The 15632-nt window shown below is 42.3% G+C and overlaps 1 protein-coding gene and 1 pseudogene across 2 annotated transcripts; both read right to left on the bottom strand.

The window, feature by feature from the left end:
- Window positions 1–9270: 9270 nt before the first annotated feature.
- LOC133925955 (RING-H2 finger protein ATL67-like) lies at window positions 9271–10723 on the bottom strand (annotated as a pseudogene).
- Window positions 10724–12591: 1868 nt separating this feature from the next.
- LOC133927026 (zinc finger A20 and AN1 domain-containing stress-associated protein 8-like) lies at window positions 12592–14567 on the bottom strand. 2 transcript variants are annotated; one of them, XM_062373267.1, is made up of 4 exons: window positions 14416–14516; window positions 14212–14254; window positions 13919–14036; window positions 12592–13485 (listed from the first exon to the last, which is right to left on the bottom strand). In XM_062373267.1, the coding sequence occupies exon 4, from the start codon at window positions 13472–13474 to the stop codon at window positions 12953–12955; it is 522 nt and encodes a 173-aa protein (XP_062229251.1). In that variant the 5' UTR covers window positions 13475–13485; window positions 13919–14036; window positions 14212–14254; window positions 14416–14516; the 3' UTR covers window positions 12592–12952. The 2 variants fall into 2 exon arrangements, with proteins under 2 accessions (XP_062229251.1, XP_062229252.1); XM_062373268.1 differs by lacking the exon at window positions 13919–14036 and having other exon boundaries at window positions 14416–14567.
- Between the last annotated feature and the right edge of the window lie 1065 nt (window positions 14568–15632).

The raw sequence follows: 15632 nt of genomic DNA, 5'->3' as shown, positions 1-15632 counted from the left end.
GAGTGCAAGTGAGCTAAACTCCCATCTTGAGCACTCGAGTTTATCAGCAGGAAGTTTGCGAAGCGCTTGGGGATTCAATCCCCTAGGCGGCTAGGCGTCGCCAGTGAGCACACAAGGTTGTGGTGTGCTGCAGAAAGTTTGTGAAAGCTTCGATTTCACATCCGGAAGGGAAGAAATCAAGAGGGAAAACCTAAGCTCTAGTGTGACTGAGCTTGGAGAGGAAAAGAGTTGATAGAGACTCGGTTCAAGTGTGATCTAGTCCCTCAACGGAGACGTAGGAACCTCTAGAGAAGGTGTTCGAACTTTAGGAAACAAATCTTATGTCTACTCTCTTGTATCCTTGTTCTTGAGTTCTTCCTCAACATTATGCATATTGCTCGTGTGAAATTGATTGTAGGTTCTCTGTGGATCTACTTGGAATCATCATTTGAAACACACGACTTCATTCAGTTTGAGCTAGAACTTCTTAGGCATTCTTTAATTTCAGTTTTGAGTTCATTCTCTATTGAACCTAGAAGGTCCGGATTTAACCCGGAAGGTCCAGATTCTTTCTAATCAGATCTGAACCCAGAGTTTCCGGATTGAACCTGAAACCTCCAGTGAACAGTGTTTTTAGGATTTTTAGCTAAAGTTTTTTACATATATTTTGCTATTTTTGAATAATCTTTGTCTCCCTAGGATTGTAAATTTTACACTTATTTAAGGTGATTTTGCACTAGTTGAGCCTACCATATATAGGATTTTTACGTGTGAAAAATTCGTTAGTTTATTTTCCGCTGCAAGTTTAAACCAACGATAAAAGAGATGATTTTTTTTTAAAAAAAAACGCCTATTCACCCCCCTCTAGTCGACATCATTGTCTTTTTAATTATTATCAGAGTCAAGTCTCTATTTTGGGGTTTTACTGCCTAGAGAGTAAAGATATCGGCTAGTGAATTAGTGCATATAGAACCACTCCTATTGGATGGCTCTAATTATTTTGAGTGGAATACTCACATGCTATTAATTTAGGACCATGGATATTCAAATAGAGCAGGTTGTAGATGTAATCATTTCTCCTTCTAGTGGCATCTTGCTAACACCTAAAGAGGAAGATAAATGTCTACATCTCAATGCTCAACCTACTAATATTTTATTTAATACTTTGAGTATAAATGTGGTTAAATCTATCATGCCGCTTGAGGACGCTCATCTCATTTGGACTACTATCAAAGAAAGATATAACAAGTCCAAATATGATGGAGAATAACTTCTTCCAGAGATATCATTTGAAAAATGCTCTATTTCATCATCATATCATAAAGAGCACCAAATGACTTCCTCCCTTGTCCAAAAGGATGTAACTTTGTCATCTACCTCACGAATTGAAAAATCCGAGTAAGGTAATGATTTGGTGAGTGGGATTAGTAAGTGTTCAAACCTTTCTTTTGACTTTAACAACACTACTAGTGAAAATTCCATATGCACTTGTGTTGTTAACCCTTGCATATCATCTAGTGCATCGTTGCCTATATATCATCATGATATGGTTAATTGTCCTCATTGTAATGAATTTATTTCTATTATTATTTATAAAACTAATATTTTGAAGGAAATAGAAGCTTACTTGAGACAAAATTTAGGTGGAAGAGCCTCAAGAAAAATCAAAAAGAAGGCTCCACCAAAGAGAAGATCAAGGAGGACATGCTATACATGTCATCGATATGGACATTATAGCATATATTGTTCTCAACTTAGAAGTGAAGCATCCACTTCTCCAAGGTGCTCATCTCCTCACTCCACTGCTCCATTATGCCTAATGGCAAAATGTAAAAAGAAAGTGATAAGTGTTTATAATACTAGTTTTAGTGCTAGTGATAGTGATGTGCTCGAGTTTGATCTTTTGCGAAAAAGAAAATGACTAAAATGATCAAACTCATACGCATAATAGAAGGCCATGAGAAAAGCCTCTAGAGTCAAGAGGAATTCCTCGTTGAGAAAATAGAAGAGCTTAAGACCTTAAATGAGAAATATGAAAAACTTTAAGAATCTCATTGTCGGAGGATGAACTCCTCAAGTAGGGATCCGGAGGGACCCCCTTTGAGATTCGACCGGGGCGATGATTCTAAATCTACCTCGTATGCGAATTAAATGAAAGTATACAAGATGCAGGTGGGACAGATGATCGGATGCTAGTGGAGTCAATGCTCGAGGAATTTTAGACAGGTTCAGGCCGTATGGAGCGTAATACCCTACTCCTGTGTGTATGCTATAAATGCTCTGAGAATGCCTTTGTCTGGATCTCTTGCGCTACAAGAATTTTTGTCTAAGTCTAGAGCTTCGGTCTTCAAGTGCCGATCTCTCTGAGCTCGTTCCGGTTTGTCTGAGTCGTTAACTTCTTGAACTCCTAAATTTTTTTTTGTCGTTGGGGTGCACCCCCCTTTTATACCGTCGGGGAGGCTTGGCGTGCCCAGAAAGGAGGGCACGAGTCCCCATGAGCCATAAATGGAAAGCAACCATCATGGGCTGCAGCTTGATGTTACGGGGAGTTGAAAAGTGCGTCCTGGCCGGTCTTGTCGCCCATTACGCACGGCTTTAGCCGTTTGCAGGAGGGGGGCCCACCGGGCAGCCGCCGAACCACCCCGCATGCCCGCTCGGTCAGAGCGGGCCTGACACAGCAAGGGGGCAGGCGATAAGCCTCGAGCCCAGCGACGATATCTCCAAGCCGCGCAGGATGACATGCGATGGGACCTGTCGCAATAAATTTCTCCACGCCTCCCTGCCAGGATGTGGCAGGGACTGACAGCAGGCATGGGGGGAGTGGTTGGAAGTGACAGGCCATGCTTCCTCTTAAATGCAGCATCGGGCCTCTCACCAGTTGACACCTCACTACTGAGCCCTTGTGGGGTCCACTGGCAAGGGGCTTCTCAGGTCCTCGGGGAACTCTGGGTGCTTGGGGACTACTGTTCATAGCCCCGAGCGCCCTCTCTCGGATATGTCTTTTCTCGGTCCTTGGGGAACTCGGGTACTCGGGGACCACTGTTTATGACCCCGAACGCTCTCTCCCGGAACTGTGTCTTCTCGGGTCCTCAGGGAACTCGGGTACTCGGGGACTATTGTTTATGGCCCCATGCGCCCCCTCCCGGAACTGTGTCTTCTTGGGTCCTCGAGGACTTGGGTACTCGGGGACCACTGTTCATGGCCCCGAGCACCTTCTCCTGGAACTTGTACTTATTGGGTTCTCGAGGAACTCGAGCACTCGGGGACCACTGTTTATGGCCCCGAGCACCCTCTCCTGGAACTTGGTCTTCTCAGACCTCGGGGACTAGGCGCCACATGGTATTCTGCTGTCCTGGCCTCGGGACTCGGGGACCCCTAGTTCCCATGTCACCGACACTCATAGTTCTTATCTAATCTTTATGGGGATATTAAAGTTAAGCATATTTCTTTAATTGATAAATTAGATGCTATGCCTCTATTGGATTAGAAAAATCAAGTCCTAATTGTAATGTTTTATCTAAGGATAAATCTATTATTTCTCCTGTTGATGATAATTATACTTCTAACTCTATTTCTCATGTAGCATCTTTGGAGAAAGAAAATATTGATCTAAGGGCTAAACTTCAAAAGCTTACTAGCAATCATGTGAGCCTCCAAGAAAATCATGATAAGTTTTTGTGTACTCATGAAGATCCTGTAGATTCTCATGCCATACTAGAAATAGCTCATGAGGTAATGGTCACAATGGTAAAATTCTATGAACCTTATGTGGACATTAGCATATTTTCTTTGCCTAATGTAAATTTGACATGTGCTAGTTCTAGTAATTCAATTGATGTCAATTCTATGACAGGTACTTAGAGATGTATTGAAGGCTTGGCTCACTCGAGAAGAATTATATTGCACATCTCATATCAAGTTTCCTTCCAAGTGGTGTTTCTCAGCATTTATGGAAAGGGCACTAAGTATGAAGATTATTGTTCCAATATAAAAAATCAATGACATCTCAGTAACAAGTACCTACTTTGAAATATCTAGCCTCCTTAACCTTATGTAGTGTGAATGTTCACACTCTTTGGTGATTATGAACACTTGAAGTTGACTAGGTAGTTTTTTTCTTTAAATTCTATATTATTATAAAGTGGTGCATTTAATAGTACTCTACTAGAGCAAAGTCTTATGAGTGATGCAAGCAATGAATGCTTGGTGATGGTCATCAAGAAAAGATCAAGACTTATGAAAACCCCAAGCATTTTAGCTTTTCTAGGTAATATCCTAAAGTTCCAGTCTTTGTAAATCGAACATTCTTGGCCAAATTCGGAAGTTCCAAAATCTGCAGAAGGTTGGAGGTATGTTAAGATAAAGAAAGAAGTTAAAATTGGATCTCCACTTTAAGTGCTTCGTTCAAGGGCTCATCAAGTGTCCAAGAAACTATTCCATCAATGATATTTAAGGAGACATTTTAAAAAAGGATGGTAATTGCTAAAAACTCTTGTCATAATTTATTGTGAATTTTACCTTTTTGTGTCTTTGTGAGCTATATAAGTTAAAAGAAACACTAGAAGACTTGGACTTGGTGATGGCTATGGAAGATGAACTTAATCTACCATGTGAAGAAAAAGAGAGTGAAAAAACATGTAGATTGCAAAGCCATAATTCACATCTTGTGGTAATCTACATTGTCTTATGGTTGTAAGTTCATTCTTGGCACAAGTATTTCTTTTATAAATTCCTTTTGTGATTTAACTCAAAATATATGGTAAACTCCTCTAGATTCTTGAATGAACTAAGTGCATATTACAAATAATTTATGTACTTAGATGCACATATACATATGGAGGTCATCCTATATGTTGTGCTTTGAGACTAGTCTTTCTTCAAGTGAAATTTGTGTTTTTCTTGGTGAAATGGAGGGCATTGGAGACTTGGCTAAATAATGTGAAGATTTATCTAATTGATTAAAGAGCCAAGTTGTGTAGAATTATATTTACTATCTTTCCAATGTCACTCTATGAAGGTAACTTTCTATAAAAATGTCTTTAAATTCATAATTTACATCTTTGTGATAGATTTGTTGTTCTATACAGTTTTCTCGAATTTACAGAATCTAGAATATCCAAGTTTAAACCGAAAGTTTCGGGTTGTATCTGGAAATTTCGGATTCTGGAAGTTCCTTGCTCTTTACATGTATAGGTTTTGTATCTATGCTTGTTTAGAGTTTATGCTTATTTTAGCGTGTGTAGACTTTATTGCAATCCTGCCTGCCTATGTTTCATATCCATACATGTCTTTATTGCTTACTAAGTGTACTATGAATTTGTTTCTAGTGCATCTAGCTTTTCTTACCAAGTAGTATGTGTAGGTAATATAACTATTATGGGTAGGGTACATTGCACTTTCATTTGTTGATTGTGTGATTTTGAGTCTTACTCGATCTTATCCATCTTATTAAATTCTATTTTGGCTCTTTTATATAAATTAATAGATGATCATATTATGAAGGAGTATTACACTTTGTGCGTGGAGAAGAGCCCCAGTGCTCTGTTCAGCATGGTGTCGGGGCTCGGTGGGGACCCCGGCTCGGTCTCCCTCAAGCTCAGGGCCAGGCCAGGCTGCTTCTTGGTCACTTCGGGCGGAAATGGCTACTCCACCGGTGCGAAGGTCCAGGTCGGCTGCGGGAGCGCCCGGAAGCACGGTGACTACGGCGCGGGGTTCCGGCGCGCGGCGACCTTCGCGCGGACCGAGCCACTACGGCGGTACCACCCGATCAGCTTCGCTGCCAGGGGGAGAGGAGGACCTTCCTCCTCGAGCCATTGTTCACCTTGAGGGACGAATTCTACACCGTCTTCTTCAACCTTGGATCCTGACAGGCGACACTGCAGCTCAAGGTTGATGCAGCCTCTCACCAAGAAAATATTTGGGTTGGACTTTGGAGGTGGCTGATATTGTGGGTTCATGTCTGTCCCAATCCCGAGACCGCATTTGGAAAGCGAGAATTTTTCTCTTCTTTTTTTTGTCCTTACGAGAATTGAATTGTTTTATTCCAAACTAGCTGAACGTCAGTGTGTTGCAACGCAAGCTAAAAATATGTACATGATAACATTGTTGACTCTCACCCACGAGCGAGAGCAGACCGTGGGAGAGGGCAGAATTAAATTCATTTGTCAATTTCAAGCTGCATTACCTATAAAAAAAGACCACACATCGTGTCTAGTTAGCCAAACAAGAATTAAAAACACCCAAACCTGTATTAAATCCTAGGATATATACAATACAAGCCGACTCAAGCTTAATTTAGCATTGCAATGAGAACATGCAAGTACTGCAAACATCATGTTCGATCAGTAAGTGTTAGCATTAATATACGATTACCTGTCCTCAACAAATGTTTTTGGTTGTACTATCTGAAGTAACCATACAAAAAATACATGTTCAAAGTTCCAATTAATCTCGCATCTTGAGATGTCCTCTAGAGAGGGCTGAATAGGCGTTTTTCTGAAAATTAAAACCTCGCAGTGGATTACTGAATTCGGATACTCCGGATCAATCCGGAGACTCCGGGTTATACAGAACCCGAATACTCCGGGCTTATCTGGATTATACAAGAAATTTAGACTTATGAACTTTCGAGCAAATCTATATAATTCTATAAGTTACCACAGATTCTAAAATATGCCTAAATACCTTATCACCAACTACCTACAGTCACACGCACACAATCAAATAGATTGAAAAAAATCCCAAAGATTAACTAGAACAAGTAAATGTGCAACAAAATAACGGAGACAAGAATTTGTTCCCGAAGTTCGGTCACTTCACAAAGAGGTGCCTACGTCTCCGTTGAGGAGCTCACAAAGAGCCGGGTCTTTTTTTAACTCTTTCCTCACCTAAGCGACCATAAAGATCAAACTAAGGTTCTTACTCAAATCAAAGGGGGTAATGCAAACTTTCCGGGGCACTCCACAAGCTTAGGTGCTCTCCGGGTGAGGGCTTGCCGTCTAGGAGCACAAAGCTACAAGAGAAAAGAACACGAATTGAAAGCTTGGCGATGACCTCAAGTGCTCAAGAGTGGATTTTTGCTTTCTAGCACTCAATCTCACTTTCCAAACTCTAATCTCCAAATCTTGTAAGAATTAAAGCTCTAGAGGAGTTAGGAGGGCTATTGAATGGCTTTGAATGAGTTTTTCCACGAATTGGTTCAGCAGCTATTCAAGAGGGGGGGGGGGTGATATTTATAGCTCACTTTAAAAACTAGTTGTGACTGTGTATTTTGAACTGATTCGGAGTATTCGGGTTCACCCGGAGACTCCGGGTAACACATAGGAACGCAGGCAAAAATACTGTTTGGAGCCTCCCCGGAGGGTCCGGAGACACCAGAATCCGGAGTATCCGGGCCAACATGGAGACTCCAGATTAATGACTTAAGGCCTACCCGAGACTCTCTCGCGGAGTCTCACTCGGAGACTCCAGCTACAAACCGGACTCCAGAGTATCCGGGCTAACCCGGAGACTCCAGGTTGAACTCTCACGGTCAGACAAAGACTCTCTGCCAGAGTCTCACTCGGAGGCTCCGACCACATACCAGACACCAGAGTATCTGGGCTAGCCCAGAGACTCCAAGTTGAGCTCTCAAACTCAAACAGAGACTCTGCCAGAGTCTCACCCGGAGACTCCGACCAACTGTTCAGAATCCGGAGTATCCGGGTTCACCCGGAGACTCCGGGCTCAGATAACTAAACATTTTTCTCGGTGTATATGGGTGATTGTGTCTCTCAACTTTTGATTCTAAAAGGATATTTTGAGCACTGAGACACCTTCAAGATTATCAACATGCATCCCTCTTGATAGTACGGCTATCATTAACTTAAATTTAAAATAAAAAGAATTAGAGCCTATTAAGTAACTATACGCCGCTTCTCTTTTCTTTTTGAGGGACGCCAACATCTCTTAGATTATCCAATGGGACTTAAAACCTGTTCATAACGTCAGTAAATCCATTAGCCCCTTAATCGTTTGTCATCAATAAAGCAAAATCCACATAGGGGGTCTAGATGTACTTTCACATCTGAATCTCGGAAACTATCTAGGCATGCTTACTTTTAGTGGTTTGAAAGGGTGTTGTCTCTGTATAGCCTCAAGCTCCTTGGTGCAGTTTTTTTGTTCAGATGATCAAAGATAGCAACAAACAATCTATTAACAACATCACCTATCGCGAGAGAAGAACAATGCGCTCGTCTTCATACAGCCAAATCAAATTACACAAATGAGTTCAGAGGTAGCAGAATCAACATTTGTTACCTCAAAGTAGTGATCTTTGATGGGCATTTCAACAACTCACAGAGATGCCAGTGAGTGTTGGAATTTGTGAAAACAACGATGAAAATGCTTATGATGGGTTTAAGAAAATCCACAATTATAGAAACCATCCGCATACAAAACTGGAGATCAAGATGAAAATTATGAAAAATAAAATGATACAAACAATGAACATAGAAACCCTACCATAACATTTTAATACCGAAGTCTATATGATGCCCTAATGGTAGCAATATGCCAACCCACATTTCAGGGAAAAAACAAATTTTAACGAACTCTAGGAAGTGCCATCTTTATTAATATTAGTGACAAATCTATAGTGATGAGCCAAGACAGTCACTGCCTCTCCATCTCCTCCAAAGCAATTGTAAAATATAGTTGGGCTACATTCCAAATAGGATTCTATTGAAATACTAACACATGCACATAGATAGTTTCCTAAATACTGAATTATAACATGAGTCCCAGATATCAGCAAGCATTTTTTTTCTTTTTGAACCAAATACTTCACACAGCATGCCCCAAACATCTATTTTTTTTTTCTTTTAAACCAAAAACCTTTTGCAGCCAGCCAACATAGATGAAAAAATATAGTTAAAGATTGGACTATCTTGAAAAAATATAGTTAAGGTACACAAACATCCAGTGTAATGGTACACATGTCGTAGTCTCGTCTTGGGCATACACCTTGAAACTATATCCGAGGTAGGGTCATAGTTTCATTCGGAAGTTTAGGTGCTTCTCTTGAACACATTGCAGATTAATAGTTTACTGAGGTAGATAAACTATGAATTCGATTTATGACAACAAAACAAAAATTGATTCATCGTGATTGCAAAATCAATGCTCCAAATTATCAGTCACGTGGGATTCAGAAGTCTCTAATACCCAGAAATATCTCAATAACTAAGAATTATATTGAAGAATTCTCCACCTTCTGTTACAATAAGGAGCTTCCTTTTAGATGCTAGAAACTTGATTACACAAAAAAAATACTCCTACATTTTGTTGAGAAATAGCAGGTTTTTCTTTCATGTTCTTGCTACCAAAGTAAGATAGCCAACATACAAGAACATTGCAATATATAATTCATATAAATGGAACAAGATGATTCGGAGATTGATCTTGCACATACAACTATAGGACACAGGTAACTTCACTTGATAAAAGCTATATTAGAATGGAAGAAGAATGTATGTACACTGATTGCCTGCCTTAGTCCAACAATGTGCTGCTACCAAGCAAAATTTTCTCCAAGTTACGGCAGTTCTAACCCGACAGATTGAAAACGCTAAGCATCACTGATGGATCACCCAAACCTGTCCCGACCAATGCAACAATCAGAACTGCATCCCATCGTTGATAAACAACAACAAACGGCATTAAAACAAAAAGAATGAAGAGTGTGAAATGGCAATCCCCATCACCTGCTCCGGCGACGGTGGGCAGCGTACTGCGATAGCGGGATGAGCTCCGAGAGTGGGGTAGAGAGCAGGGTAGCGACAGGGGTGGGGATGGGCAAGGACTGGCACACGGGGCACGACGCGCTCCGCCGTAGCCACACGTCGAGGCACACGTGGTGGAACCTATGCCTGCACTCGGGTAGCACCCACAGGGTCTCCCCCTCCATGTACACGCTAAGGCAGATCGAGCACGTGGCCTCAGTGTCCGCCCCTGTCGTGGCCTTGGAGAAGGGCACCCTCGGGTATGACGCGATGACGGCAGGATCGAGCCTGGCGAACGAGGCCATGACAACGATGCAGCGGGAGGGACCCCGGGGAGTCGTAGTCCTCTGCCACGAAGACGATGCGAGGCACCGTGATGGAGATGTGCCCCGAGCTGGAGGTGGAGGAGGTGGTGTGTCGCGCGGAGCTGCGTCGCCGCCCCCAGCCCCTCGCCGACCCCGCGGTGGAGGCAGAAGTAGGAGGCGAGCAGCAACGACGCGAGCATCACGAGGAAGCTAAGCGCGATGATGGTGCTGTGGTGGCGGAGGTGGTGCGGCGACGAGACTTGCAAACGACTCCCCGGTCTCGCGGCTGCTGGATCCGAGCGGGCTCGGCCTCTCCACCGCCAGATCCGGGTGTTGACGCTTGCGGCCTGTGTCATCCTCCACGCGGAGCAGGAGGAGGAGGCTAGCCTGCGCAGGGCCAGCCGGAGTGGGAGGAGGAGGCCAGCCGAGCGTCCTGGGCCTGAGCAAGGAGGCGGCGGGTAGCGGGAAGGCCGCGCCTAGTTGCCGGGCGGGGGAGGGCGACGACGCTGGTGGTTCACGTCGACTTTGCATAGGGGCAACGGCAACTGGCATGGTGAGGGGCTTGGGTACAGGGTATGGGTAGGTGGGTAGCGAGGAAGGAGGAGAGGATGAGCAGGCCGGGGGCGAGGCATGCAGGCGGTTGCGAGATGTGTGAGAGAGAGCGGACGGGCGGGGGAGAAGAAGTGAGGAAATTCTGGAAGCGGAACGCGGCGTAGAGCGAAATCTGGACGCTCTACGTGTTTTTTAAGTAATAGAGATTCATGTATTTCCAACGGTCCTAAAAATAAAATAGCTTTGCACGGGAAGTGAAGGGGTGGAGAGTAGATTTACAAGGATATTTCCTCTACTATTTGCAGTTACAGCAATGAAACTTGCTAATAACTTATGCATATATTTTCTTTTTCACCTTGCCATTTTTCTTCGGTCTAAATTGAGTACCTTTTGAAGCCGTGAATAAAAAAATTTGTACAAGATGAATAAAATCAACGATCAATCTGTTGCTCTTGGTGCGCACATATTTCTTACTGAAAAACATGAGCACGGACCTAGTTTTAGAAATGCATGGGCAGAGCTGTTCAAGTTTGATCTGACCCATGTTGTCCATTATATATTTTTATGGTGATATGGTGTTATTCAGATCTATATGAAGTGAATGATATGAGAGTCTCGATGGTGTGAGGTGGCTGAACAAGCTAGTTAATTTTATGTTATCATGGTGTACAATACATTATCCCGATTGCATGATGACGGCATCCGCTTTGGATCTCGCTTAAAAATAGTACTATCTTCTGTGCATATGGTTCATCTAATTTTTGTTTCGAAACGTGTATCGTTCATCTGATTGCTGCGAACTTCGACGATGCCACACTCTGCTGCACCTGTTGGCTGTTGCTGGCAAGTGGCGTCTTGCTGGCTGATGGTATACGGTATGAAGACATTGGACGCTTGTCTTTTGAAATTGAAAGGAAGAGTAATTTGATCTCGAAGCTTAAATCTGGTAAATTTTGAGAAGCTTTGGACTACGAGCGGAAGCCCATCTAGTACAACGGTAATTATCAAATGGAACTCTGCATCTGGCGCGCAGAAACGAGAATATGAGATCCAAGATCCAAGCAGTACTGGTGACAGCGAGGTGACCACGAACACATTCAATAGCGGATCCAAGAGGAAAAGAAAAACTGAAGTAGAGAACAGATACAACTTTTTTTACAGAACGTCAGTACGGATCATGACGAAGTTCAGAAGTTCAAATTTGAAAGATGAAATCTTCCACTCCAAATAGGGCCTCGTTCTTTTGTTCCATGAGCTCGCTGTCTGTTTCTTTCGAAGCACAGTGTTTTTTCTTTCAAGTAGCATACGGAATGCACAATCGTCTGTACAAAAATGCAAAGCAAAGAACCTCCAACTGAATCTGACAAGGAAAAAAACCCAACGGTTCAGCACAGCTGTGTTGGCCTTTCCTCTAGTCACTCAGAATTTCAGCATGGTAGAATAGAAAGATGTTCGGTGCAAAGGATCAAACCACAGCCCTAGCATACGTTAGTACACGACGATATAATTCCATTTTTTTTGGTAGAACTAACATTCCTTATTTTTCGCTTAATCTTGCATGCTTAGTGTTAAAGTTGTGAAAGTCCAACTAATACTATTCCCCAAAACAATAATTGAGCTTTCAAAGGATTTGATGATCAATTGACCATTAGGTCTCTCAAGCCAACACCCTACTTATAAAGACAAATTCATGTTTAGTAAGGTACTATTGAGTTGCAATGGCCCGCTGCTTGCAGATACTAAAAAAATTGGTTGAGCCTCTTTTCCAACTTATACTAGAAATACTGAACAATCGATGTGCTGAGTTTCATTGGATACTTTCCAGGTATCAACAAAGGCTATCCCCAAAAACCCATCTTCCAGCTCACATGTATTTTATGCTTGGGTGACATGCAAAGTCCTTCTCATTTCTGTTCAACCCAAAAACCAAAACTTCATAACAAAAAGGAAAATGTATAATGCCATGAAATTAACACCTACAGGATTTAAAACCATTGAAGCAAATGATCATCAGCACCGTATAACGGACGGTTGCAGATTACTATTACTGGTTGCAGTGTAACACGCCAAGGACAATAGTACATCACAGAGCTAGCTAAATGCGAAGCTCCGCCGGAGCAAGAGACGACCATAAATAAAGCTTACACAACATAGCCAACATGCAGACCATTTGAACTGACCAGAGGTAGAGAAGAGGATTCTTGAAGCCGCAGAAGTGTGTGCCATGCATCCAAGTGCCGAACAAGAAGACTGTAGCAGCCAACATGAAAGGGAAAGGCATGGATAAAGCAGCAAATCCGCATGATGGAAGCACCAGAGATTGCAAATCTTTTGTTCCGCAAACCGTACGAACCCCTAGATCTTCTCAAGCTTTTCCGCCTTCACCACTGGGTTAGCCTTGGCAATGGCATCCCTAGCCGCAGTTCGATAGTCGAACTTGCAGTCATGCTTGTCAGAGTAGCGGTGGACTGCACAATACAAGTTCCCACACCGGCAGTTGAATCCCGTAAGCCCAACCCTCTTCCTACAAGTGCTGCACCGGTTTGGCCCTTCCTTCCATTTGGGGATAATCGCCACCCCTTCGCTGGGACCAGCAACATCAAAGGGCTGGACATTGAGTGTTTGCACCTCAACTTGAGCAACAGCTACCGCTGCGTTGCCAGCAACAACTGGTTCCTTCACAGCATCGTTACCATTGACGATGCTGTCGATAGAGGAGGCAGCCAGCTTGGCCTGCTCCTGCTTCATTATCATCTCCTTGTGGCACTTGGAGCACATGTTCATGGTAGCCGCACTGCCGAAGAAGCCACAGTTATTGATGCAAAGTATGGGTCCCTCAGGGGCCTGGCATCCGTATCCAGTCTCCTTGTGCTCCATGGCTTCCTTAACTAGAAATGATACAAAACACCGAGTTACTACCAGAGTAGGTGATAGAACATATTGCAACTTTCTAAAAGTAAGTAGTACTTATAATCTGCTGCCTAGTATTGGACAACATGTACTAGTAGTAAAAACGATCATAGAATCTACAAAAACAATCATTCTATCTTGATACTGTAAAGCATACTGCAGCCTAATGAAACAAAATCCTGCACGGATCAAATTTACTTTAAGAAGCATCTTACAAAGGGTAATTGTAATTTGGTCAAATACCAAACTGACGGTACTAGCAATGTAACCTGCCCTATCATTTAGGCAACAACCAAATCACCTAACAGCATCACAGCAGGGGTGAAATTCATTCTAAAAAGAGGCCGCAACTTTTCGCTACTTTACGCAACAGAGCAACAAATCTATAAAGTAGCAACCATATCCGCTCACCAACTTTGGGCAAAACACCTAAAGAGGCATCAACTAGCCGCAACCACACCCGAGACGTGTAAAAGGGACGCCTTTACAACAGAGCCCCGTATTCTTTCTGACTGTTCAGCGCTGTTTCCTACAGAAATCAAGAGCAAATCAACAAATCGGAGCGGCTCAACTAGTCTCGCATCGAGCCATTCAACACCGTCCAAAAAAATCACAGCTTTTGACCGAGAAAACACAGATTTTCACCACAAAAATAAAAAAGAATAAAAAAATTTCTTTAATTGAATAGTCACCAAACCACGAACCTCGAACGAGATGGCCCTCTTCGCGATTCCTCTCCGGCGATCCCTGCAGGGGAGAGGCATAGAAACCAATCAAAATCGGCAAAAAGAACAAATAAAGATCCCAAAAAAGTACCGCCTGGATCGGCCGAGCCAAAGCTCTGAATCCAGAGATCGAAGAGAACAGAAAATGAAAATCTGATTTCATCGGGGGAGCGATGCTCTAACCCTAGGGGAGGAGGCGAGGGGAGAGGAATCGCAAGGAATTCGGTGGGCTTCGAAATGGGAGGCGAAACGTGGGGAGGTGGGGGAAAGATAAAGGAGCACGGTGGGGCGCGGAAAATTACAAGGCTGCCCCTCGCCGGCCCCGCCTCGATCTTTCTGCGTTGGATTGCCGCCTACCTTGTTACTATATGTGCCTTTTCTCCTTTTTCTTTTTCTTGATATATCATTCTTTTTCTCTTTTTTTTAAACTCAATTACAACACATATAAGTATACACACTAACACTACTTATATATATATACAAGTACTCACACAACTATTACTGTCATTGCAGACACCTCACTGTAAGATTGACAAACACCACACTATCAAGGGCTTACGTCACCTACCACTATTCTTGATGAGGCACCTAAAAGTAAATATGAGGTTTGATTTCTACTCCCTCCAATTGTAAATATAGGTCTTTTTAGATTAGTGCATAAGGGTTAAGAAAGTAGATCAAATGATCTTGTTGCCCTTCATTTATTCTGCATTAGAAAAGATAACTCATTTATTTGTGAGAGTGATAGCATTTATTAAAAAGGATAAGACGAGAACAAAAGAGAAAAAAATGCATAGAAGTTCGAGAATGACTTATATTTAGAGAATAGTTGAGGAGACTAAAACGACCTACATTTGTAACCAGAAAAAGTAGTAGATAGAGGTATAATCACCTCCACTAACCACCAAAGCACATGCTGGGTTCTCACCATTCTTTTTTTTCTCGAGAAGCTATGGAATATTATTCTGGTTTTTCAATGTATGTATTGGAGTTTTCTTAGTATATATGAATTAATCTAGAAATTTATGTTGTCATAAAATAACAATTTTGAATGTGAAATTATGTTGTAAGAGCTGATATAATTTAAAATTTTCAATACTAGGATAACACTTTTATGCTAAGCTATTCTTCAGACTGTTAGGACATGTACAAACACAAGATGCTCGTGAAAAGAGTGCATAAAGAGATAATACAAACACATCGTCAAGCACCAACATAGATTCATTTCCTCTAATTCATCTCTGCATGTACATTCTTTTTAGTTAGATGTAATTTGTGCATAAGTGCCTATTAGGCGCTGGTGTCTAACGAAGCACTGATGCAAGGAAATAAGCCTCTAATTTGTACAAGATAGAAGCAAAAAAGTAGTTTTTATCTTTGTGATTATAAAGATGAGGCAC

Source organism: Phragmites australis, chromosome 8 (assembly GCF_958298935.1).
Source record: "Phragmites australis chromosome 8, lpPhrAust1.1, whole genome shotgun sequence".
NCBI lineage: Eukaryota > Viridiplantae > Streptophyta > Magnoliopsida > Poales > Poaceae > Phragmites > Phragmites australis.
Note: the sequence above shows the minus strand (reverse complement) of the source record. Positions and strands in the feature narration are given on the sequence as shown.

Coding starts and splice junctions, on each gene's coding strand:
- LOC133927026 (XM_062373268.1), bottom strand. CDS start 13,474: ATGGAGCACAAGGAGACTGGATACGGATGCCAGGCCCCTGAGGGACCC.